General features: G+C 42.0%; 1 protein-coding gene across 1 annotated transcript in view; it reads right to left on the bottom strand.

Annotated features, from left to right (window-relative positions):
- Positions 1 to 18,957: 18,957 nt before the first annotated feature.
- LOC147620856 (uncharacterized) overlaps positions 18,958 to 25,902 on the bottom strand; it is a 50,811-nt gene continuing 43,866 nt past the window's right edge. The window contains exons 3-4 of the mRNA XM_086825121.1: positions 20,186 to 20,456; positions 18,958 to 20,075 (exon numbers count right to left, since the gene is read on the bottom strand). Coding sequence (XP_086681247.1) covers positions 19,988 to 20,075; positions 20,186 to 20,456 — 359 coding nt within the window. The 3' untranslated portion in view covers positions 18,958 to 19,987. The remainder of the gene's footprint in view (positions 20,076 to 20,185; positions 20,457 to 25,902) is intronic.

The following is a 25,902-nucleotide window of genomic DNA, read 5'->3' as shown; positions in this document are numbered from 1 at the left end:
TTTGCTGAAGATACCAGTGGACCTTGTGATGCTACCTCTTATCAGCAGGCAGTTGGTTGTTTACTTTACTTGTGTCATACTCGGCCAGACTTGCAGTACGTGGTCTCCCAGTTGAGCAGGTTTATGCACAGTCCCACTCATCACCATTGGCATGCAGTGAAACGTGTCTTTAGATATATCAAAGGCACACAACACTTGGGCCTTTTTTACAAGGCTGATTCTTCACTTATCATGCATGGGTTCACTGATAGTGATTGGGCTGGTTGCTACTATGATACACGCCGATCCCATAGTGGCAATTGTTTCATGCTTGGCTCTTCATGCATCTCTTGGTTCAGCAAGAAGCAAGCGACAGTTGCCACATCTAGTTGTGAGGCTGAGCACAGGGCAGCTTTCACAGCTACAGTAGAGTGTGTTTGGCTACGGAAATTACTTGCAGATCTTCTAGTTGGTCAGACTACTCCTACAGTGATTCATACTGACAGTCAGAGTGCTTTGGCTATTGCACGAAATCCTGTGTTTCATGCTCGCATGAAACACATTGAGGTTCATTACCACTATGTCAGAGAGCGATGGTCAGATGGTGACATTCAGTTGTCTTTCATTCCCACTGAAGACAAATTGGTAGATCTCTTCACAAAGGCTCTCCCGCGACCAAAGTTTGAGGCTTTTCGACAAGCTTTACACTTGGTACCATTTGTTACGTGATCTGCTACTCTGTATAGTCATAGGTTGCTATATCCATATTGGACGAATTTGTGCAACCATAACCTTTAGTCTTTAGGTATCTTGAGACGTTTCCAGGATCCTTCATCCCATACCGTCGAGGGGGGTTTGTAGGCCACTCTATGGGCTATCCATAGGTGTCACTAATTCCTTGGTATGTGCCTTGTAGGCCTAGATATTATCAGTTAGGACCTATGGTACAGTTAGTACTAGTTCCAATTGGGATACCTAGTACATGTATGACACCCAGTTAGGGTTTCATCATATTAGGTGTATCATTTGTACTCTTTATCACTTCAGTAAAAGATCTATTGCAGCATGCTTTGCTTCTTGCCTCCTTCTCCAGGTGAAATGACAAGCTCCATTATAAAGTCCTAGATCTATAAAGGACTTCCTTATTTGTGTAACATTGATTGTGTGTGTTAGGTTAAGTACCATGGCAACTATGGTGGGAAAGATGTTTGATAAAACAGATAAATTCTATGGCTCCAAGTACCATACTTGGTGAATCATAATGCAAATGGGTATCATAGAAAAAGACATGTGGGGAGGGGTTAATGGGACTGAGAAGAGACCAAATAGAGATCCAGATCTCATCACTAAGTGGGCCAATTTAGACTCCAAAGCATTATCTCTCATCATTTGTGGGTAGGTGATAGCCAAATCCATGAAGTGATCTTAGAAAAAACTTCCAATGAAGCATGGCTTAGGCTCAAGTCCAAACCAATGCAGCTGCTAGGTTCTTCTTAAGGAAGAAACTCTAGAGGATTGAAAAGGATAAAAAGCTAGTGTTGCTTCTCATGTAAATAACATTCGTTGTATGATTGATCAACTCAGTGGTGCAAGTGTTACCATTGATGACGAGGAGGCCATCTATGTGTTGCTCTCTAGCATGCCTCCTTGATATGAGCAGTGTGTCTCAGTGATAGCCAATCAAACCAATCAAACTCTAACCTTAGTGACTTTTGCCCTCATTTTGGAGGAAACCCGCATGGAGGGTTCCAAAGCTTCAACTCCTTAAACACTAGTTCCATTAGAGAATGCCTATTCTGTTACAATTAAGGACAATAATACCAAGGCTCCTAGGACTTACTACTATTGCAAAAAGAAGGGCCTCATCATCAAAAATTTCTTCAAAAGGAATAAGGATGACGAGGAGAAAGAGAAGGGCAAGGAAAACTGTATTGTTCCTCCCTAGAGTTGAGAGCATGTTTCTACACAAAGGAAGAATCAGTTCAAATAGTCATTAGTTCTTATTATTTGAATTTACCAAAATGTGTACTGCAAAGAGGTCTTAAAGTTGTCATTGGGTGTATGTATACAAATTAAGGTCACGGTTGTGACAGTTTTGGTGCAGTATAGTACCGATGCAGAGAATACAACAGTTTGTCAAGGTCAAACAAGAGTGTTGTTTTTGGTAAATTTGTGTTGCAGACAAGATGTCGAATGATGGAATAAACCAGATTGTTGTAGAGAAGCTTGGCAAGAATAACTTCCATGCTTGGAGTTTTAGATTGACAAATTTCATGATGGGAAAAGGTTAGTGAGACTACATTGAAGGTGAACATGAGAAGGCATCAGAGATACTGGAGATTAATCCAATTGCTGCAGATATAAAAGAATTCAAGGAGCAAGGAAAGTCATGTATTGGCTTTTTATCAGCATACATGACATTATGATTAGGCATATACAGGATGCCAAGTCACCTAAGGAGGCATGGGATACCTTGGGGAAGCTGTATGAAACTAACACCAAGGCACGAAAGATTTAGTTGAAGAATGATCTTCATACTGTGGAGAAGAAAAATATATCTGTGAATGATTATGCCTTGAAGATCAAGGGCAGTGTGAAATCCCTTGCATCAATTGGTGTTTTTGTTGTTGATGATAATAAGTTGGAAGTGTGTCTACGTGGTCTCGAGCCACAATACAAGGCATTCAAGACATCTATTCAAACTCGGGAGAACATTCCCAACTTCACAGATTTGGTGTCAATGCTGATCATTGAAGAGAAGAATTTGGGTGAAGATTAATAGTCTTCACAAAACAAAAACAATTCAGAGCAACAAGACTTCTACACAAGTGCAGGTAGAGGACGAGGTAGAGGTTGTGGACGTGGCCAAGGTGGTGGCCAAACATGTAATCAAAATTATGGTCAGCATCGACAACAGTCCCTGGATTCGCAACAACAACACACAGGTAGAAGAGGCGAGTTTAGAGGCAGGGGGAGTCAAAGAGGTCGTGGTAATTGGCAAAGGTAGCATAATGATACACGAGGTTGTTTTTATTGTGGTAAGCTTGGACATGTGCAAGCAAATTGCTATAAAAAGCAGAGTGACATGCGAAATGGAAAAGTGCAGCAAAAAAACTGTGCATCCTCTAACAGAAATAATGACGATAATGATAGGTTGTTTATTATGCAAGATGTGGTTAATGTTGTGTCTGGAAATGATGTAGCAGTATGTAAGGATGATTATGTATGTATGGTATGTTGATTCAGGTGCTTCAAACCACATGACAAGTCATGGTGAGTGGTTCAAGGAAATAAAGAGTCTTGACAGATTAGGTTTTGTTGAAATAAGGGATGCCACTACTCATCGAATAGCCCATGTTGGAGATGTGCCATTGTCTATGCAGGATGGTAAGGTGAAGTACCTTGTAGATGTACTTCATGTTTTGTCAGATCTACAAAGCATTTGCCCATATGGACGATAAAGTCAAGGTGAGTGTCTTTGGCCTCACCTTAGATGCCAAAGCTGGCCAATGGTTTAGATACCTAAAGACATAGGATAAGGCCACCTTTGAAGCTTTAAAAGAGGCCTTCAAAGTTGGATACTCCCATCAGGGAAACCCATGGAGTCCCATTGAGAAATTACATAATGTCAAAGAAAAGGATGGTGAAACTATCTGGGACTACATCAACAGGTTGAGGTATCTCCACTCCCAATGTAGTGCCGGAGATAAGTTCTCTAATGAAAGGCTAATTGGGAGATTTCTTGAAGGCCTAGAAAATGTACCCTTACATAATTTTTGTATGCCCTGGCTCATACCTCCTTTGAGAAATGTTGCAAGAGTGCCATGTACTTTGAGGATAACTTCAAGGGAATGCATTCCTGAGAACTTCACGAGTGCACATCTGAGGCCTCCTTTAAAATAACCAGCACGAGATCTAGTAGAAAAGGCAAGGACTCCATCTCGGGACAACAAGTCAAACAGCTAGCCATTGCATTAATGTAGCAAATGACCCAACAGTGGAGAGCCGACCAAGGCCACGATCATGTTGGTCAACCCCATCTCTACCCCAAGAGGGAGCTAGTATGGTGCCCGATTTATTGAGCTAACCATACTAGCATGGAGTGTCCGAATCTGAGACCCCATGCCACCCTCTACTGCACATACTGCTGCCAAAGGTGGGGTAGTCAAGAAATTACAAATTGCTATTAGTAAAGTGATGCTCAAGCTCGAGCCCCGCTAGCAAACCTCAGGCAATCGCTGGCCTTGCCAGCACCCGAACTTCATAATGCACCTCAACCAAGCTAGAAAGTGGCCCAAAGAGGAATCCTTAGGGTGCCAAATATGCCCTTACCACACCGTTTACTTCCACCCTCAACCCCCATTAGCTCATGTCACCGTTGTTTGTGAGCTAACCTTGATAGAAATTTTCAAAGAAGGTGATGAGAGGGAAGTTTATGAGGGATCCACCTTTGAGCCCCTTGAACTAAACAGTCCACCCTTCCAGATTTTAAGACACTATGTGATGGAGGGCGACTACATATACCCTGTATACTTGGACGGCCTCATCCACATGGTCCCTCTTAACGTAGTAACCAGATTATAGAACAGACAAAGGGTCGTATCTCATGCTACACAACAAAGGCATCAACCTCACAAAACCAGGGACACACAAAAGTTTTATCTCAAAAGAATGCCTTGGCACAAGTGCACACAACTAGATGCTCTCACGAAAGAAGGCCATAAAATTTGGAAAAGGGGACATCTGGGTAGTCATAAAAAGCAGTTCAAAAGATGACACAACCACCCATGCATCAACCTCTTCATCCAAAGAGGAACAACTAATACATTTAGCCACTCGTGCTAGGGAGCCAATTGACCCTAACCAGCTTCCCAAAAAGTTAGACGATTACCCTAATCCCATTAAGGAAAAGGAGAGGCTAAAGGCAGCCCCAGAGTTAGTCCGGGCTGCCAAACTCAATTAGAAGATGAGCCTCCAATGGCCTACCTCAATCCATGCCCCTCGATTTCCAACATGCGACCTACTGAGAAGGCTCAAGTAGTGTATACCAAAGAGTTCCAAGAACAATCACCCTCGAATAGGCTCACACAAGCAGTAGCACCCACCGACTTTGTAGATACCCCCCACCAGCAAAACCCAATAGCTAAATATCTGAAAAACCTTGGGGATTATTGCCTCAAAAGGATAGTCTAGATCCCAATACCCTATATGGGCAAGAGCTTAAGGACAAACACAGGCAACCTACCTCACAAAATCACACCTATTTCCAGAGACATTGCAGGACTCTCTTCCTTCCTCTCTTCTCAAATCCAAATTCCCATTGGCACCTTACTCCAAAGTATCCCAAGCTTATGGAAGGATTTGAAGGGTTGGATTGAGGGATGCCTTGGAGAAAGGACGCAAGAGTCTACCAAGCTAGATAACTCTAATGAGATTGAGGATGATGAATTCATTGAACCCCATGGGATCACTGGCACCCCCATGGTCCGTGTCAACAAACTCGGACAACATTTCGAAGCTGATGAACTCAATGCAGCATTACCCATAACCTTCGATGGCCTACAAGTCACCCCACCATCCTGGATGGAGAGGTAGGAGTAAGCATTGTCACCAAACAATGCTGGGAAAAATGGGGGCACCAACCATGACATGACCTTATTGGTGAAACTTGCTGATGGAGCCACCACTAGGCCCATAGGTCTTTTGAGGGATTTAAAAATCAAGATCCTTGGGACCACCTTGTGCCACACCTTCGTGGTGATGAACTTTGGTCGACACTAGTTTTGTATGATTGGATCCTTGGATAACCCTTTATAAGGGAGACAAAAACAATCCATGACTGGGATACTGACCACATCTATATTCAGAGAAAGGACCAAATAGTCAAGATGAAAACTTGGAAGGTCCATCCCTTGAGTGGTCGACCCTCTGTAGAGGACTTAGTAACAACAACCCAGCGAGAACCCGGTCCGCTAGAGTCTACCCCTGTACCAAACCTTCCCACAAAAATAGTTGATGAGGAAAAGGATAGCGAGGAATGTAAACCCCTCTTGGACTCGGAAGACTCTGAGAATTGGATGCATATCCTTGCTACCTTAGACATACATCTGAGGTGCAGAGGAACTCGGTTTTGTGACAGCCCATGGGCAAGTGATTACGTCTCTCTACATGCTTAGCACCACATAATTTCCCGTAGTCACCACTCCTGAGCCCGAAAAGGCCAATAATTAGGAATCATTACGAGGAGACCACTCACATAGAACTCACAATCCCGATGGATTCCTTGAACAAGAGCCCTATGTTTTCCATACTGACTCAAACACATACTAGCTTAAATATATAGGGCCAGTTGAAGCACATGAATACTTAAGCCAAGTTTGGCAAAAGGAGTTCACCAATAACTCCCTACTTGTCCACATGACCACCCCCAAAACAACGGAACCCGTTGATCCCTAACCGACGAACCCCAAAATCTTCACCGCTCTACATGCAAAGCATGCAGTAAGAAATGGGTGCTTGTAGAGCAAGACACCAAGAAATTGGTAGAAGAAGACAGTGCAAAAGCAGAGGAGACTAAGAAAGTCCCCAAACATTTTAGAACCTTTAAGATGTCCAATCAATTTGTACAATATGAACCCATTCGGTAACCCCAAGCCCACTAAGTTCAAGACAATCATAGGCCCAAATGCTCCCGAAGGCCAAACCATCCTGGCACACACCTTCATCCTTGCTCGAGTGACAATTTACCAGTGGAACCTTAAGCCTTTGCTTCAAGCTCAAAACTACTAACACGGCAATCACCAAATTTGGGTCCCCAAACAACCAAGGTGTTGAAATTAGGGCATTGTGATGAGCTATGGTGGATCAAATACTAGAATCAACATCATTAACAAAGTGATTAATAAATAATTAAGATGTAATTAGTGGGTAATTAACAAATAGATTAATGTAGGCATGGATACTCAAAAACCAGCAAATTCTCATTAGGGCAATGCCTCAATTTATAGAGTTTACATCCAAGCATCTAATCCCACTGATTTCTCTTTGATTCACTCCACCTCTTTTCCCTGATTCTCTCCACCTCTTCACTTTTCCCAGAATATCTCCACACTTCCCAGAATATCTCCACACTTCCTAAATCTTCTCATGCTACCCTTTATTCTCTCCCAGTAGATTCTTCTCACCTTTTCATAGGTTCTTTCACATTTACACATCCTCTTTTACAGCCTCTAACCAAGGGCTTGTTCCCGCACACACCCTATTCACTTGTATTTTCAACACCTCCCCTCAAGTGAATACTCCTAGTACACCTAGACCCTATACCAAGTTTGCCTCCCCTTACTTGATAGTCCGCGACTAGTGCCTACACATCCCCTCAAGTTAACTTAGCACACCTGGACCCTGTACCAAGTTTCTCTCTTACTTGATAGCCCGCGACCAGTGCCTCAAGTCCCTAAACTCCATAGTCCTTGACACTCTATCTCTCTCAATGTGTCCAAGGCTACTATAAGTGCTCGCGACCTTGACTAAAGTGCTCACACATACATCTATCTACCACGTGGCCTACATCATCGGTGGCTCAGAGGTGGTTTTACTTTGTTGGGGCAGGTTACATTGGGTTGTGGGTTCTCTCTCTCTCTCTCTCTCTCTCTCTCTCTCTCTCTCTCTCTCTCTCTCTCTCAGAGATTTTCACATGGCTCCTCACTCTTTGGAGCCTCACATCTTCTCTTTTCTTCAGTCTTCTTGTTGTGGCAGCTTCTCTCCACGCGTCCATGTCTTTCTCTTCTTTCAGTCTTCTTGGGGCAGCTTCTCTTCTTGTGGCAGCTTCTCTTCTCGTGTCCATGTCTTCCTTCAATTCTTCCTTTAGATCTTCTTCTCGGTGTGGATGCTCTTCTTGGAAAGAGATATTCTTCTTCTTTCATGGCTGGGGCCATGAGCTTGTCCGTCAGGTCTTTTTGCTCTATGTGAGCAACATGTTTCAATGTTTTGCTGACAGTTCTTTTGGGATTTTGATGTTTATCTTGTGTCATTATGCAATGCAAACCCAAATTTATGCAGGAGGTCTTACCTCTTGCCTTATTCTGGACAAGGGCAGTGTCTGATCCCATATTTACACTGATGCAATGTGCCCAATACATAATGCGTATAGCATTCATTCTTACGCACATTCCCAAATGCAACTCTGGTTGTGAATAATCTTGAATTTGAGTGAGATTTATAGGCATTAACAAAGGATTAAATGCAAAATGATGATTATCACAAATTTATCAGCACAATTTTCTCAGAAATTACATTAAATCAAGGGTAACCAATTTATACGGGATGGTTGGAGTATCAAACCAACTCTGAATTGCAATCTGAAGTTATAGGGATTTGTATCAGATACCTAATGGTTAATTTGAACCCTCAATTATACCAAAATACAGTGATTAGCACTGATTAATCATTGATTAGTTAATTAATCCACTGTTTTGTATACAAAAAACAGAGTATGCGGGGAGTCCAGATCTAGTGCCTTAGACTTCAAATGAGCTCAAATGCTTTTAAAGCCATTAATAGCAATGAGTCTAGTAGAGGATTAAGCCAAGAAACACACGATTTGACCAAATATTGAAAGCTTAATCTCTGTTTTACCAAATTCACCTGCAGATTTGATGAAGAGCTTGGATCTCACTGTAGACTTGATGAAATTGAATTTTGTCTTCACCAGCTTGTAGAGCATGCTTGAAAACACCTTGGGCTAAGAGGAATTAGAGAACTTTGATTTGGTGATGAAGACAAGATCTGAGATCTTCTGCTAAAAAATGGCGCCTGCTAACAGCGATTTCTCCCAGCTCCGTTGACGATGAGCTCACAAAATGATGGATTCTAGGCATGGCTCTGATACCATGTTCAAATTAGGGCATTGTGATGAGCTATGGTGGATCAAATACTAGAATCAACATCATTAACAAAGTGATTAGTAAATAATTAAGATGTATTAGTAGGTAATTAACAAATAGATTAATGTAGGCATGGATACTCAAAAACCAGCAAATTCTCATTAGGGCAATGCCTCAATTTATAGAGTTTACATCCAAGCATCTAATCCCACTGATTTCTCTTTGATTCCCTGAAGTTTGCATCTTGAATTCAAGTGTTTCAGGCGAGAAACATAGTCTCTCATAAACTCATCTTCCTTCTGTTTGATGTTATGTAGTTGGGCCACAGGGCTTCATCTATCACCACTACATGCAAAGCTAGGCACAAAAACATTTTTTAACCTGGTGAAGTTAGCCTTGTCCTCCTCAGGCTTAAGGGTTCTGAACCACTGATGAGCTTTTCCAAGGTCAGCGAAAAAGCATGTATCATGGTCACATCACTGACCGGTCCACAGGTTTCACATGTAGATTCAAAAATCTCTACATGCTGGATAGGATCCCCATCTCCAGAGAATTTTTGAACAAGTTTTGAGATGATATGGGGTTTCATCTGGGAAGGTCAAAGTAGAAGCTAACTCCTTGACCATCCCCCTACCCATCTCTGCTCTGTAATATTTAACAAGTCTGCCCTTGTGGTTACATTAAGATCCATGGCTGGATCGTTTCTAGGTCTCTAGGGAATTGCTCCCCCCCTTCCTAGACCTCATCCCCTACCTGTATTGGCTCTTCTAGGTATCTCAGGTTCATGGACTCGTCCAATTGTGGTACCCTGGTGGGATTCACCCCAATAGTGGCCCCTCTGTGCGTCTTTGTGTAATTAAGAGCTCCATGTCTTGTAAGAATGTAGGGTGATTGATCATTAACTCAATATCCTTCTTGGTATAGAGTCGGTCCTCTACTTCCACAACCTAGTTAGCTATGTTACCCTCTTCTTCTCTGGTTGCAAACCCTTCCTCCATTCTGGATTCCTCATTGATGGGTTCCAAGTTCGGAATTTCTCCATCGCTTCTACCTGTAGCAATTTCAGGTTCTTTTCCTCGTGATTGGAGAGGGTTAACACTTCCCATCTCCTTTCTCTCGAATCTTGCCCTACGAGTATCAAGCTCTTGTTTCCTTAAGCTCAATTCTCGAAGTTGTCGTTCTACCTCAATTCGTTGGAGGTCCAATTCCATTTCCTCGGTGGTGGGAAAGAATATTTGACCCGTCCTAACTGCACTTTCCATATCTCGTCTAGTTCGGGGGGTGCCAGTGTTTGACAACCTATAATTCAATGTTTGGAATAGCCCTTCTTGTCTTGGACCGAGTCGAACGCTAGTTGACGGACCCATGCCCGCAAATTGCGCTTCTTCATCATAACTAGTTTGGAGACTAAAAAATCCCCGGGCGATATCAATGATCCCACTGGACTTGGTTGGGGAGTGTGGTTTATCTCCTTCCCCAAACCCAGCGTATCTCAGTCCTTCTTTCATGGATCCTTCACTACTAGTTTCTGCGGTGGTTAGGTTTCTCAAAACACTCAAGTGTGTACTTGCAGTGTGTACTTGCAGAATGTCCTGATCCCACACTTCTTTGGTAGGAAGTTCCTGGATGATTTGATGCGCTATTGTCAGGCGTAAGATCGTCTCCGATGAGTTTTCCACATCTTAAGTGCATGTATATATAATTTAATAAGCTATTAATTAATTTTTGATTCTATCGCTCTGTTCAGGAGGCGTGAATTAGCAGAGAATGTTTCACGTCGTGAAACAGCAAGAAAATGGTTCACATCGTGAATTGTTTCCCGCACTTTCATGTGCTCAACAATTTCCCTCCTTAAGATTAAATTCCTTCGTTCAGTCAAATTCCCTTCTTTAGCAGCTGACCCTCACAGCCTTAGTTTTGTCAATCCATCGGTTTTGGTCTTCACGTGAAACATCAGGATTTATTTCACGTCGTGAAACAAAAAGTGTTCAAGTCGTGAACTGCTTCGAAAATGGTTCACGTCGTGAAAGTCTACTGCACTTTCACGTGCTCCAATTTTTGGCGGGTTGTAGAGGTGTAAAGATAAGGGTTTCTATTTTTGGAATGTAATCCCGTGATTTTCGACAAAAATCCCGACACACTGATTTCGTGAGCGACTCGCGGCGTGAAATTACAGGAAAATGGTTCACGTTGTGAACAACTTCCTGCACTTTCATGTGGAGTTTTCCGCGTCGGCCATTTATAGTCTTGGGTGCATAATACTTATCCAAATGATGAAAATTAGGTTGTGCCAATGCTAGGGAATGAAATGCAAGTTCCTGGCTCAATCAATGGTCCCTGATGTTTTTTATTTTTTTGATTTTTTTGAAAAAAAAAACAACACCCAACGTGCTTCTTCACGTTGGTGTTTTTTGTGGTGCTAACATCAAACTTATCAAGAGTAACCAATCAATCCTTTCCTAAACTACTTTCCACAACATTCACAAAATCAAAACTATAACTTTTTTCTTAACCACACACACCTTATCCTTCCATCTTCCACACAATGCATTACCAAAATGCAAAGGCAACAATGAATACTATGCGCAATGGGAGCTGAAACTCAAAAAGTATGGAAGAAACAAAGTTGTTTCCCCGGAAGCGATGCCAAAAATGTTATGGTTTGCTTCACCTCCAAGAGAGAACTCTACACATTCATCTAATGGATAAGCAATAGAACACAACCATCGTGGGGTACTTACCAACGCTTCGATCTCGAGTCCCTTGAGGCCTCCGAGCTCACTTTGTAAAGCTCCAAACTCCAAGTTCCACCTCCACTTTGTCACTGTGGAGTCGCTCACACCATCACATAGACCAATCACACTCTCTCTCACTCTCTCATACAAGCATAAAGACACAAGCATGAAAGAGGCACAATGCTAGAATGCTCTCACTCCTCACTTTCTCATCACAAGCACCAGGGGGAGAGCTCTCAATAGCACAAAGGGGATTGTGTCCTTTCCACCATTATGAAAAAATACCTTATATACAATTGGCCCTTATTCACACTTGGACGCCCAAAACTTACTAACTAGGCCTTAGGTGGCCAATATCTCATAATGTACAACCTTTCTAGTGCCTTTACATGACACTTATTAATGTCCTCGATTGAGGATCATGGTGTTAATCCGAATGGGATTAACAGATCTAGTAGGTGAACAATTTTCATCTTATTTCAATATTGTAGCTAACAAAAGATCAAAATTTCAGGCTTCATATTCTGATGGTTTTGATGAGACAAACTACAGTCTCTTTGGAAATTCAAAATCAATGCCATTCCAAACTCTTATAAGCTTCTAGAAACTGTTTGTTGTAGACTCTATCTTGTTGAACCCACGTGATATTGGAATTTCCACCAGCCAATAGACTCAAGCCAACGTAGTATATACAGTAACCATGAAAGAAACCTGTCTTGCTAGAGCAAATTCATGCTGGTTATGCTCTTAAAAACACATGCTATTAGGATGCATCTTATGTATATATTCCCAAACAAGTCTCCATTTATCAGAGGAACACAAACCCTGTACATTATATGATACACATTTTATAGTTGCATTCACATCATCATCAACATGAGGAAGTAGATAGTTAAGTAACCATCATGTCTATATCACCTTGCAAAGCCTGAATGCCATGTTTCATAACATAAGACCAAATCATGTGCAGTCCTAGAAGATGAAGCACGAGTCTGTGTAGAGAGGAGGGATCAGACTAGGACAGAGTTGTAGAGCTGACATAGCCATATAATCTTTCTAGCATTAGGGTTTGATAGTCGTCCTTATCAAGAGAAGCTCTACACACATCTATAGCAATTGTGTCCTTAGAAGCCATGTTTTTTGCATTGCTACTTGTTGTGCTTGTTGTAGCACTAATTGGGACTGCAACCCTTTTCCTCTACTCTATATACCAATCTCATGGGTGATTTTGTTCGACCCATCTTAGATGGAGAGGAATTATCATTGTGACCAAAGCCACCAGCGATAGGGAATTACTATAGGCGGGTGTAATTTGAGGGTAGGACAATCATCAGCAAAGTGTCCAAATTTGTGAGAATGGAAACAAGCTCCTACAAATGCGCCCCATTTAAGCTCAAAACTTTTCTCTCCCATAAGCACATCGTCTACTTCCATAATAATCAATTCAAGGGTTGGTTTGTGTGTGTCCCATAAAACATAAAATCTATCACGATTACCCATGACATTGGGGGAGTAGATAAATGTGCCAAGACTTTGTGCCAGGTACGGAAGAGCATCACAGAAAATGACAGGGAAGCCAATGGGTGATAGGCAAAAAGGGGTGGCCCACTTTTTTCAAGAATGGCAGTATCAGCACTAAAATTGGGCATCACACAAAATGACAAGGAAGCCAACGAGTGATAGCAAAAGGGGGTGGTACACTTTTTTCAAGAATGGCAGTATTAGCACTAAAATTGCGCTTCCAATAATTTTTTTGTAAATTAAATCTAAATTTGTCCGACTTTATACATTTGGATTCTCCTCTTCAAGAGTTATCGAATGATATATAGCATAATATGTAATTGTGTATTTCAGAACATGTTGATAATTGATAATAAAAGTGCTAAAGTGCTTTAAAGCAATGTCCTTGACATGAAAAGTGTACCACACCTTTTTGTTATTATCACCCCCAACAACTTCCATCCAAACCAGACAACAATGCCGCACAAGCGCTTGATAGTCAGTAGTAGGGGTCCGTGTTAGCACATGGACCATTTGCTAACCATAAAACAAAGAAGACTTTTGGACTTGGAAAATGAACAAGTGCCTGATAATTGTGTTCAAGTGTAACGACTATAAGTTATGTTAATCACACTAGCCATGCAAAAGTATTAATACATTATTAATAAATAATTGTTGCTTGAAATCAGGCTGCTCTTGAGCACCACTTCATAAAAACCATGGGCTCCATAGTAGACACCTTCTACATGTAAATCTGTGAGCACTGTGTTTAACCACTGCCTAACAGATGGCACCTGGCCCAAAAAGAAGAGAATACAACCTATTTGAAGAACTTTACTCTGGAAAGAATTAAATTCTTCAAGATAGGGCACTTTAGTGTGGGTTTGGGCTTCTCCCACTTTGCATCCTAAAAATCCTGATGAAACACATCATAAAGAAAATACGTAGCAGGATCCTTGTTATATGTACATTATGTGTGCTATGTTATATACACATTATGTGTGCATATACTAGGAGGCTGACCCACATTAGGCTTGTGAGCATGGGAGCATGGGAACATGGGAACATTAGGCTTGTGAGCATGGGAGCATGGGAACAAGCTCTAGTGGAGCATGGGTTAGGACTAACCTTAAGGATTAAGGTTAGGGTCAGGCATCCAAGGGTCACACATGGGGAATGGAAAGTCAAGAGTCACTTGAGGGCCCTCCTATATAATAGGGGCATGGGGCACACTCAAGGGGGGCTTGGAGGCTTGGGCTTATGAGGCCAAGGCTATGTTATGCTCTCTTGTGTAGAGGTTCATATCTACTCATCTACCATTTCACACTATAGCTACATGCTATTGGATTGGAGTTATACCTCTTGATGGTATGGGACATCAAGGTAGAGGTACGATATATTTCATTTATAATTCATGTGTGCATCCCTTGGGCTCGGGGGTGGTTGGGTGGTTGAGTTTATGCCTGATTTATGTATAACAATTATCTAGAGAGATCTTAGGGTTTTAACAATGGTATCAGAGCAATCTCTATTTAACTGTTGTTGATTTTTTTTAAGTAAATTTTAATATTTACTAATAAAAATGTTATTTTGTTGATTTTTGTTGATGAATTTCACGTGGATCATTGATATGGTGATTGGAACGTGTGTTACTACAATTCAATGGACGAATCGATGTTGCGGGGGAATTCCGTGAGTTTAATGCTATTTTTTCTCTATTTTTTATGGTTAAAATCAAGCATTAATGAAATTTTTTACAAGAATACCACATAATTTATGGTGGATATTTTTGGTAGAATGGATTCCCTGAATTTCTAGAATTTTTAGAAATTTTTTCTAATTTTTTAGGAATTTTTTTGAGCATTTTTATGATTAAAAATATATTTTTATACATTTTTATAGGTTTTTTCCATGGGAATGCGATCAAATTTCTGTCGATTTTCTACCGAAATTCAGTAGGGGACAACGTGTTGATGCATGAATTGCTCTCCCGTGTGCGTGGGGTCCTCTTCGTCTCTCAAATCTGATTTTTTCTTCTTTTTTTCGTGAGAAATTCTCTTAAAAATGATTTTTTAAACATTAATCATAATTAATGTTAATTATATATTGTTTAATTAAAAACTTTAATCAAAGATTAAAGTTAATCTCTCTGGTTAACAACAGAGAGGGGAGGAGAAAGAGAATGGAAGGGAGAAGAAGGAGAGGAAAGAGTGGAGAAGAAGGAGAGGAGGGAGTTTTTTTTTTTAACTCCCCCCCTCTCATTCCTTGCGCCGCGCACAGACGGGGGGGGGGGGGGGGGGGGGGGGGGGGGGGGGGGGGCTGCGTTGTAGCCTGCCGGAAAAAAATCGGCCCCCCCCTAAAAAATCAAAACCATGCAAAAAAGTTTTTTTTAATTTTTAATTTTTTAAAAATATGAGTTTTTATTATTAAAAAAAAGCTTGTGGAGTTTTTTTTTAAGCCAGAAAATGTGAAATTTGAGATAACAATCTCTGAAAATTTCTTCTTGAAATTTTTTTGGTTTTTCATCTTCCAAAAAACCTTTGGCTTTCCGTTTTCCCGAAACTTTTTGGCTTTCTGAATTCCGGAAAAACTTTTGACCTTGCGTATTCCGGAAACTTTTAACCTTTCACATTTCGATTTTTTTTGTTTTTTCATTTTCCCAAAACTTTTGGCTTTCCGTATTCTGGGAAAACCGTTGGAATTCCGAAACTTTTTTGACCGTTCGTATTCTAAATGCGTTCGGAGAATTTAAAAATTTTAAAAAAATTCTTGAAAATTAGTGAAAAATTAGTAAAAAATTAGTGGAAAATTAGACAAAGGTTATTTTAAATTTTGAAAAAATGTGGGGTTGGTGTTTAGCATGTGGTGTGTCCATTCGGGCGCTCGTGACCATTCAAATTCCTTTAAAAATATATTTTTTGACCCAAAAATTTAGAAAAATCTATTAAAATTATAAATTTTCATTGGATTTGAGAATTGTCAGGTGGATTTAGAAATTTCGTGAACGATGGGATTCTCACGAAAAATTAGAAAATTTCTAGAAATTATTTTTAGAAATTCTAAAAATTGATATTTTTAAAATATCAATGGTATTTTGGCAAAATTAATTGCTAAAAATTTTCTGAAAAAATATAGGTTTGGAATGCCATAAGATAGGTTTGGTGGAATTTAAAATTATCATATTTTGAGGCCCTATAAAATTAGAAAAAAATAGAAAAAATTCATGATAATTCTTTTTCTCGAGAATTTAATATTTTCGAGAGTTATTTAATATTGAAGTACATTTTCTCGTGCTGACATTAGATAGATGCGGGTTATTCGCATATTATTAATACAATTATACCTCGTATTAATGGATATTTATGTTTGGATTAATTCTAAACGATGTATTCATGATTTTTTACCATTGTTTAGTCATTCTTTTTGGACATGTTCCTTAATTTCTTTTAATGGCTATAATTTACATTCAAAGTGTGTTTCACCTTTGACACTTTTTCATGATAATTTATTTTGCACTTATTTAAGTGTGGATTGTGCTTAATTTCTTAAGCCTAAGACAAATTCTATCATGGGTTAGTTGATCGGTTTGTTTTGGTGGATTTTTATTGGGGATGTTTTCCAAGTTTTATATGGACTCATCCAGGTTCTGTCTAGATCACTTGTGTCTAGGGATTTTTTATTGAGTGCTACACACATGTGTTTCACTTTCTTACTTTGGAGTTTTATTTGAACAACACAACGTTCATATACTCCGGGGATTGATGAGTTGGCCACCAATTTTAATGCTTCTTTTGGCATGATTTATGTCCATTAGATGCTATGCATTGATTTTTATGATCAACTATGGTCTTTATGGATTCGAGAAGCTTCTATGCTTTTATCCATGGTTTTATAAGGATCTTTTGATCTTTTGGATAATTTCATATGCGTTAAAGGTAGTATTTGCCTTCGTTTTTTGCACATAATTTTAGAGTATATTTCTTGTACTCTTGTACATATGGAAAGTCAAGAGTCACTTGAGGGCCCTCCTATATAATAGGGACATGGGACACACTCAAGGGGGACTTGGAGGCTTGGGCTTATGAGGCCAAGGCTATGTTATGCTCTCTTGTGTAGAGGTTCATATCTACTCATCTACCATTTCACACTATAGCTACATGCTATTGGATTGGAGTTATACCTCTTGATGGTATGGGACATCAAGGTAGAGGTATGATATATTTCATTTATAATTCATGTGTGCATCCCTTGGGCTCGAGGGTGGTTGGGTGGTTGAGTTTATGCCTGATTTATGCATAACAATTATCTAGAGAGATCTTAGGATTTTAATAATCCTCATGCCTTGGCTTCTTGAAATCTATGCCATCAAAGGGGTTCTCATGTCTTCTTTCATACTGGATTACTTGTTCCTGTTGCGGTCTCATGGTGTCCAGAAAAACTAGGCGTATCCATAGCTACAAAATTGAGAAACGGAGGTCATTAACTAACCTTAGAAGTAAAACTCTAAAAGATAGAGACATAAGAGACAAAGAAAGAATCAGAGCAGGTGGAAAGAAAGGGATGATGGTGAGACAGCAGAAGCAAAGGTGGCTATGAACAACAACTGGCAACGATGAGTAGGCGGGAATAGAATAGTCGTAGAAGAAGAAGCCATAATAGGTGACAACCAATAGGAAGAAAACGATGCCCCAATAGGAACAATAAAGAGACGACAACTAGAACACACACACACACACAAACGAGTGTTGCAGACTGCAAGAAGAGGTGACAACTGGAACACACACATGGAGCTGCTACACACACGCACAAACGAGTGCTGCAGACTGCAAGAAGGGGTGACAACTGGAACACACACATGGAGCTGCAACACACACAAACGAGTGTTGCAGACTGCAAGAAGAGGGGAATCAAAGGAGAATCTAAGCACTATTGTAAACTAGAAGAACCAACACATGCAACAACCTCTCTCTCTCTCTCTCTCTCTCTCTCTCTCTCTCTCTCGCGCCACACTACCATCACCACCAAAGACCCCACGTACGCACCACCCACCTACCCACACACACACACACCCTCCCACCCAACACACACGTGTATTAGGATTCTAATTTGCATAAAACCCTATTAAACGTTGGTTTACTACTCACCCCGTGTGTTGGGATGCTAATTTGCATAAAACCCTATTAAACGTTGGTTTACTACTCACTGCGGAGTCATCTTTCTTGTTGAGCATTGAAATGCATCCTCTTGATAGTGTTTCAACGATCTTCTATTTGGTGTTTAGCTTGATTGCAGATGCATCATTAAATACTCTTTTGATCTAATTCCTTTCGTGTTGCCCTAAGACTCCTAATTGTATACTTTTCAACATTCCATAGAATTATCCATGTTGCCTTTGGTTGGATTTAGTCACACAATCATTTTCTTTTTCCCAAGTGCTGCTTATTCTTGACAGCTATTCTGGAGGTAAGCCTTTTGGATCTTATTGTAATCAAGGAGAAACTAGCTATTTTCAAGTGTCTACTACGTTTGTACTTTGGCCAACCCAAAGTTGACAGATGTCTCTATACGTTGTACCATGAGAGGGTCCTAAATTTGTCCAATTATTTTGTGCCATGTCATGTCTTTTCAACAATTCATTCTAGGCCTATGCAAAAGCTTTTAATATTTTTTTAAATTTTTTTAAAATGTACAAAAATGTTGGGCCTATAAAGAACTTGTCCTCTAAATCATTTGTGTCTCTTGCTTGCATTCTGGATTAAAGTCTGGTGTGCTTGCATGCTTGCTTGTCTTTATCCAATAATCAAGCTAGTCTTAACTTTGCCCCACACGTCAAGTTTTCCCATCTATTAATTGATAGTTAGAATTGCAAGCATAGATTTACATATTGTTTACCACATTAAGTGTTAAAGAACTCCATCTAGGAGATGTCTTGCACAGACACTGATAACAGGCCCTAGCAGATGTCTGTGCAAGACAATGATAACCTACCTGTTATCATTGTCTTGCACAGACCAATGATAACAGGCCCTAAAACCATCCAAATTTGAATACCATTGTACGTACATTAATCCCAAATACTAGGTGTGACTTACCAAACAGCTTCTGAGAGAGGACAGCCACACTTGCAGACACACCAATCCCTCCACTCATGCTGGATCTTAAGGGAAAACACACAAAAAATAGACTCTGCACCATTTGTGGCATGCAGGAACATGCATACCCAGCTTATGGGCACATCAGAACGTGATGCCACAAGTTCCAGAGGGATCTGTCACTCATCATACAATGCTCGGTAGCCAAGGGCGTGTGGCTCACCGTCTTGACCATCAACACCACCTCCTGGGGTAGAGCTCAACAGTTGGTGCTCATGCCTCAAACTGGAGGCACTGGGTTTGAATCTACCTTAATGTCATCTAAGTTCACGACCCACTCTTAATGGCTTGTGGATAGTGCACACCATGTACTACATTTTATGTCATTGCTGTATCTCATAGTGAACAGGTCCCATAGACCTTATTTTGAGAGAGAGAGAACATGATCATCAGGCTGCACTCATATTCTTCTTGAGATATAGAGAACACGATCATCTTGAGAGAAACATAAGATGATCATCAAGCTGCACTCATGTTCTTCTTCAAATACAGGCAGGCCCTTCTACATAGAAATCTTCTCTTCTTGCTTTTCTCTTCTGAGATTATTTTGATTGTTGAATGCTTCAAACATTTGCACTGAAGTACAAAGAAAGGCCTATTGTCACTAATGGGCCAGCCAGACTGCACCCTCTAAATATTATTAAATGAACTAGATGCATCACAATCTCATGACATGTGTCCCTGTACACACAAAGCTCGCGAGCATGTTTGCACAATATATGTTGATAATCATAAATTACTAGGGGAACTCCGAAAGTTCTTCAAGCTTATGCCACAATGTTGCAAATGCAGTCGAAAGGATGATGACTGCAGTATGAAGCCAAGAGCTGCCAACACCAGAAAGTAAGCCATGCTCTGATTAGTAAAATTTTCTTAGAATGACAAAAACTTCTTAGCACCTAGCACATGTTCCTATACTCTCGCTCAAATGCTTTACCTGCTTTCTTCATCTTCCGCTACAGATCCATTATCACAATGCAAAGATGGTGTCCGGCAAAATATAAACACAGGGAGGTTGCACACTGTGCTGTTACAAATATCACATAGATTATTTCCTTTGATACTGAACCATTTGACAGCACAGTCATTGTGTGCCAAAGCTAGCTCGCCCTTGCAGCTGCACTCCATCTTGAATGTTTCATTCCCTTCATCAAGCTCCAGCATGCATATTCTACAAAGAGCTTCCTCCTCAAGGACTTCCTTCTCATCTAAAACACAGAAAAACAACAATCCAAATATTGTGTATAACTTCCACTCACACATAAGCTTGGCTTACACGACTGGGTTAAAACAAAACAAAAAATTGTCGCCAGTCTTCATGCATAAACCACTGTGATCTATGGTCGTTTGTGTGACACACTTGGCTGCATAGACGGAGGGGCTTCTCATCCCCTACATCTTTAGATGTACTGTTTTCACTATTGCCACAGGTGTATAGAGGAAAGCCATCATGCTGGCCATTACCATTTGTTCTCAACTCGTTGTGTGCTTACTTTCCTCCCAGTTTCTAGCCATGTTAAATTATTTGTTACCTTTGCTAATGAGACCTCCCAATCACTTACATTGGTTGCATGTCATAATCGTGTTGTTTGTCTTCTGAAATGAACGTATGCATCTATCCAAATGGAACTTGGAGATCGAAAATGAGCTGGACACATACAAAGCCACACAATGTATGGATGTGATTGACTCCAAAAATGCACGCACTACAGATTTGAGCCCAAAGGAAATCATCATGTAAAAAGACCTGAAATAAGTGTTTTTCTGAACGAAACATCTGAAAAGTGTGTTTGTCTTTTCCTTTCATGGCAGGGACTCTTGGTCAGAGGATGGCTCTTCCATAGGAAGCCAGATTCACTCCTCTTTCCTTGGATTAATCACAGGAGTCGTGCATATTGCATTTATGCCCCATTGGCCTGCTATTATGTTGATGATTAGGCACTTGAGCCAGAACTCTCCTCCCCGAGTACGCATACCAGAGTCTCTTTACTCAGATGCAGAGTTACCTCGGTAGGTGATGGATTTTTGGAGAGCTTGTGATGATCCTGACTCTTGGCAAAAAGTCAGTGATCTTTATCACAGGGTGGCCCTAACCAGTAGGCGTAAAATGTGTGCTTTACAAAGGGAACTTGAGAAACACCCTTATGCCCAGTGTGTTAGAAGTCATCTCCTGTCTATATTCATACACCAGGGCCTCTGTTGTGGGTGTGCCTGCCCTGTATAAGGTGTTTTATCATTTTTCTACACTCCCTGTATTTTTTCCCTATTTTTTCCCATTTTTCCTAGTGGTGGGAGGGTTGCCAGAGGATGCCAGGAGCACTCCAGTGCTGGCCGACTGCATGTTTATCAGTCGTGGGCTACTGGGCTGCTGGCCGACTGGAGTTTCTCAGTCATGGGCATTCATCTGCTGGCCGACTGCATTTATGCAGTCGTGGGACCATTTTCAGCAGTCGTGGGCACTTTATATGCTGGCCGACTGCTCTCCCAGGGATGTATATATAGGCCCCTTGCCCCCACCACTTCCTCATTCAGTTTTCTCGGGATCTTGTGTATAGAGAAGAGTTTACACACCTATCTCTCTGTGTTTCTTGTGCTGTTTATTTTCTGCAATCTACTTGCTCTGCATCGTGATCTTCCTCGTCCACTTTGGGGTGAGGCTGTGGCAACGGCTGTCCATACCATTAACCGCTCTCCAACGACTTCTGTACCCCATATGACTCCATTTGAGGCATATTTTGGCAGGAAACCCGATGTCTCGCACTTCCGTGTCTTTGGGAGTGACGCGTAAGTACATATTCCGAAGAAGCAGAGGGGGAAGCTTGACTCCAAGTCCCGCAAGCTGGTATTTGTGGGGTATAACTCTCTTTCCAAGGGATACAGGTTGTATGCTCCAGAGAGGAATGAGATATTGTCAGCCGGGATGTGGTCTTTGACGAGCATGTTCCAGCATCCACTGTCGAGGAGCCGCCACTTCTTGGAGATCCAGAGGAGGCTGATGATGATTCCCAGTCTATCATTCCAGTTGATCCACCTCAGTCTTCACAGGAGGTTGAGCCGCTGGAGTAGAGCCCCCGCGATCACAGGAGGCTCCACGATCTGTTCGAGTACCTAGGTGGTTGTTAGACACCCTGAGGGAGTCAGGTGTCACGAAGCTACCCTTCGAGTGGACCACAGAGGACGGCCCTCGAAGATCACATCGAGTCCGAGATAAGAGCAACACGGCGGAGCTTCTTCAGGTGAACTATGCTTTGATGTCTCGTATCATGCGGGATAAAGAGCCCACTTCCGTAAAAGGAAGCCCTTTCACAGGATACTTGGAGGAAAGCCATGCAGGTGGAACTTGATGCCATCGAGAAGAACAACACTTGGGAGTTGGTACCGAGGCCGTCGAAGCGGTCAGTCATTGGTGTCAAATGGGTCTTTAAGACCAAATACGCGTCTGATGGGTCAGTGGACAAACACAAAGCCAGGCTTGTGGCTAAAGGTTATGCTCAGCGGCCAGGCATCGACTACGAGGATACTTTTGCACCGACAGCGCGGATGACCACGATTTGGACCGTTCTTGCCCTTGCTTCTTCTTAGAGGTGGCCCGTGTATCAAATGGATGTAAAATCTGTGTTCCTTAATGGTGACCTGCAGGAGGAAGTGTACGTTGAGCAGCCTCCCGGCTTTATTGTTCCAGGATCGGAGGGGATGGTTTACAGGTTACGTAAGGCCTTGTATGGTCTTAAGCAGGCTCGCCAGGGCTTGGAATCAGAAGATTGATTCCTTCTTTATTCAGACTGGATTTCAGAGATCGGTTGCAGATCCGAACCTGTATCTCTTTCGGGAACGCGGCATGGTCACGCTCATCATCCTTTATGTGGATGATCTCATTCTCACCGGCGGTCATGTGGAGCACATTGGAGTGACGAAGGCTGCCTTGTCAAAAGAGTTTGAGATAACCGACTTAGGCTTACTCCACTTCTTTTTGGGATTGGAGATCTGGCAGACCCAGAGGGGGTTTTTCGTCTCTCAGCAGCGGTATGTTCATGAGTTGCTTGAGGCCTTTGGGATGGAGAACTGCAAGCCTATTACTTCGCTGATGGACCCGAACACAAAGTTAACCGTTACAGATCCTTGTGAGCCAGTTGATGCCTCGTAGTACCGGAAGTTGGTTGGTTCATTGATCTGGTTGCTGAACACCAGATTGGACTTGAGCTTCTCCGTGGGGCTGTTGAGCTCTTTTATGCAGACGCCATTGAAGCCTCATTGGGACGCAAGATTGCCGATCTTGCGGTATCTGCAGAGTACGAAGGATCTGGGACTCTTTTACACAGGAGGGAATGGAGTCAAGCTCCAAGGTTGGAGTGACTCAGATTGGGGAGGAGATCCAGACACGAGGAGATCTACTTCAGGATACAGTTTTACCCTCGGCTCAGGAGCAGTTTCTTGGAGCAGCAAGAGGCAGCCAACTATTGCCAGAGTTGTATAGCTATTGCTCGGAACCCGGTTTTCCATGCCCGGACCAAGCATATAGAGATACAGTATCACTTTGTACGTGAGAAGATCTTGGCTGGTGACATCTTGCTACTTTATTGTTCGACGGAGGACAATGCGGCGGACCTCTTCACGAAGTCTCTACCTCAGGCTACGCTCAGGTGGCACTCCAGCTCCCTTGGGTTGGTTTCACAGCCAAGAGCTGAGAGGGGGTGTTAGAAGTCATCTCCTGTCTATATTCATACACCAGGGCCTCTGTTGTGGGTGTGCCCGCCCTGTATAAGGTGTTTTATCATTTTTCCACACTCCCCGTATTTTTTCCCTATTTTTTCCCATTTTTCCTAGTGGTGGGAGGGTTGCCAGAGGATGCCAGGAGCACTCCAGTGCTGGCCGACTGCATGTTTATCAGTCGTGGGCTACTGGGCTGCTGGCCGACTGGAGTTTCTCAGTCGTGGGCATTCATCTGCTGGCCGACTGCATTTATGCAGTCGTGGGACCATTTTCAGCAGTCGTGGGCACTTTATATGCTGGCCGACTGCTCTCCCAGGGATGTATATATAGGCCCCTTGCCCCCACCACTTCCTCATTCAGTTTTCTCGGGATCTTGTGTATAGAGAAGAGTTTACACACCTATCTCTCTGTGTTTCTTGTGCTGTTTATTTTCTGCAGTCTACTTGCTCTTGTCTACCCAAGTTTGGTTATCATTTCCGCTGCATATTCTGACATAGTGATCTTAGATGCATTATGCACCATTAGGGCTGAGTTGTAGGACTCTTTTGAGCAGCCTGCAGACTCTCGTTATCATGCAACAGGAGTCATTCTGGATTCAGATGGAAGGTAGATGTAACTGCATTTCTTTGCTCCTCATGGCCTCTCCCATAACAAGGAATGCGTTAAACAGCTGCAAGACTCGTAGGGAGTGCTCCAGTCAGATGACATGGTCAGGACGATCGCCTCGGAATTTTACTGCGGCTTGTTATCTGTAGAGATGTGACCCTCAGAGGGATAGGGCACATCAGAAGGCTTTGGAGTCCCTGCCTAGGCTCATTTCAGATGACTTTGTGTATGACTTGATGCCCCATTCGTTAGCAGTCATCTCCTGTCTGTACATTACACACTAGGGCCTCTGTTGTGGGTGTGCCCGCCCATTAGGTGTTTCTCCATTTTTCCCCTGTTTTTCCATGTATTTTCCCCTATTTTTGTGAGTTTTTGGGATGGCATTGGGGATGAGATCACTATGACATTATAGGATATGTGGTGGTTAGGGCATTCCTTCCTGGTACTGAGCCTTGGAAGGATTTCATGTAGCATATTCTTAAATGTGTCCCTAAGAGCGGTGGTGAGTAGAGGCATAGCACATTTTATTTTCTTTGAGGCAAATTACTGCCCACAGTCCTCCCCATTGGTTTCTTCCATAATCCAGGCTTCGAGCAGCATGAGGCTATTTTTACATCATAGACCCCCCAAGCTCAATAGATGAGGTTGACAGGCAACCCATTATGAGGAACAACCTTATCAAAGATGATCTTGGCAGACCCTTGGGTGCAGCAAGGTATATGCAGTGGCCAAGCTCGGAGAGATGTGCAGCAATAGTACTTGGCTGGAAAAATTTTAAGTGTCTTCCAGATGATGAGAGGCAACTACCTAGCATCTCAGAGAGAGTCACCAATGGATTGCACAGATTAATGCAACTATACCTAACCACTTGATCACTGGTACATTTTTACATGAGTATCATCATTTGTGGTTGGGATTTTTTTCTGGGACAGATGTGCCCCTTCATGTGTTGGATTCCTGAAGCCAGAGGAGGAAGAGGGTGTTGCCTTCTATTCCATTCAATCTGGATGGCGGATGGAGAGATGTGATGTACAGGAGGTTTTTTCACTAGGCTATGTAATCCGTCCAGTGAGAGAAGTGGGTTGCTCTGGGAAGCGTCGGTATACTGACCCTTCCCCAGTGATGGTTCTCGTGACTCGTGGCGCCTATGATATATGGTGGATGCCCTATCAGATATCTACACTAGGACCCTAGTGAGTGGGAATGGACTCATGTTGCTAACCCCATGAGGAGCATACCTTTCTTCAGCTACACTGTGTAACGCCAAGTTGCTCATGCTTGGAGAGACCCAAAGAGTTCCCACTTAGGCCTCACTGGGAGGCGTATGACATTATTACA

This window comes from Cibotium barometz, chromosome 31 (assembly GCF_041138505.1).
Source record: "Cibotium barometz isolate CiBa-2024 chromosome 31, ASM4113850v1, whole genome shotgun sequence".
Taxonomy (NCBI): domain Eukaryota; kingdom Viridiplantae; phylum Streptophyta; class Polypodiopsida; order Cyatheales; family Cibotiaceae; genus Cibotium; species Cibotium barometz.
This window is presented reverse-complemented; position numbering and strand designations above follow the sequence as displayed.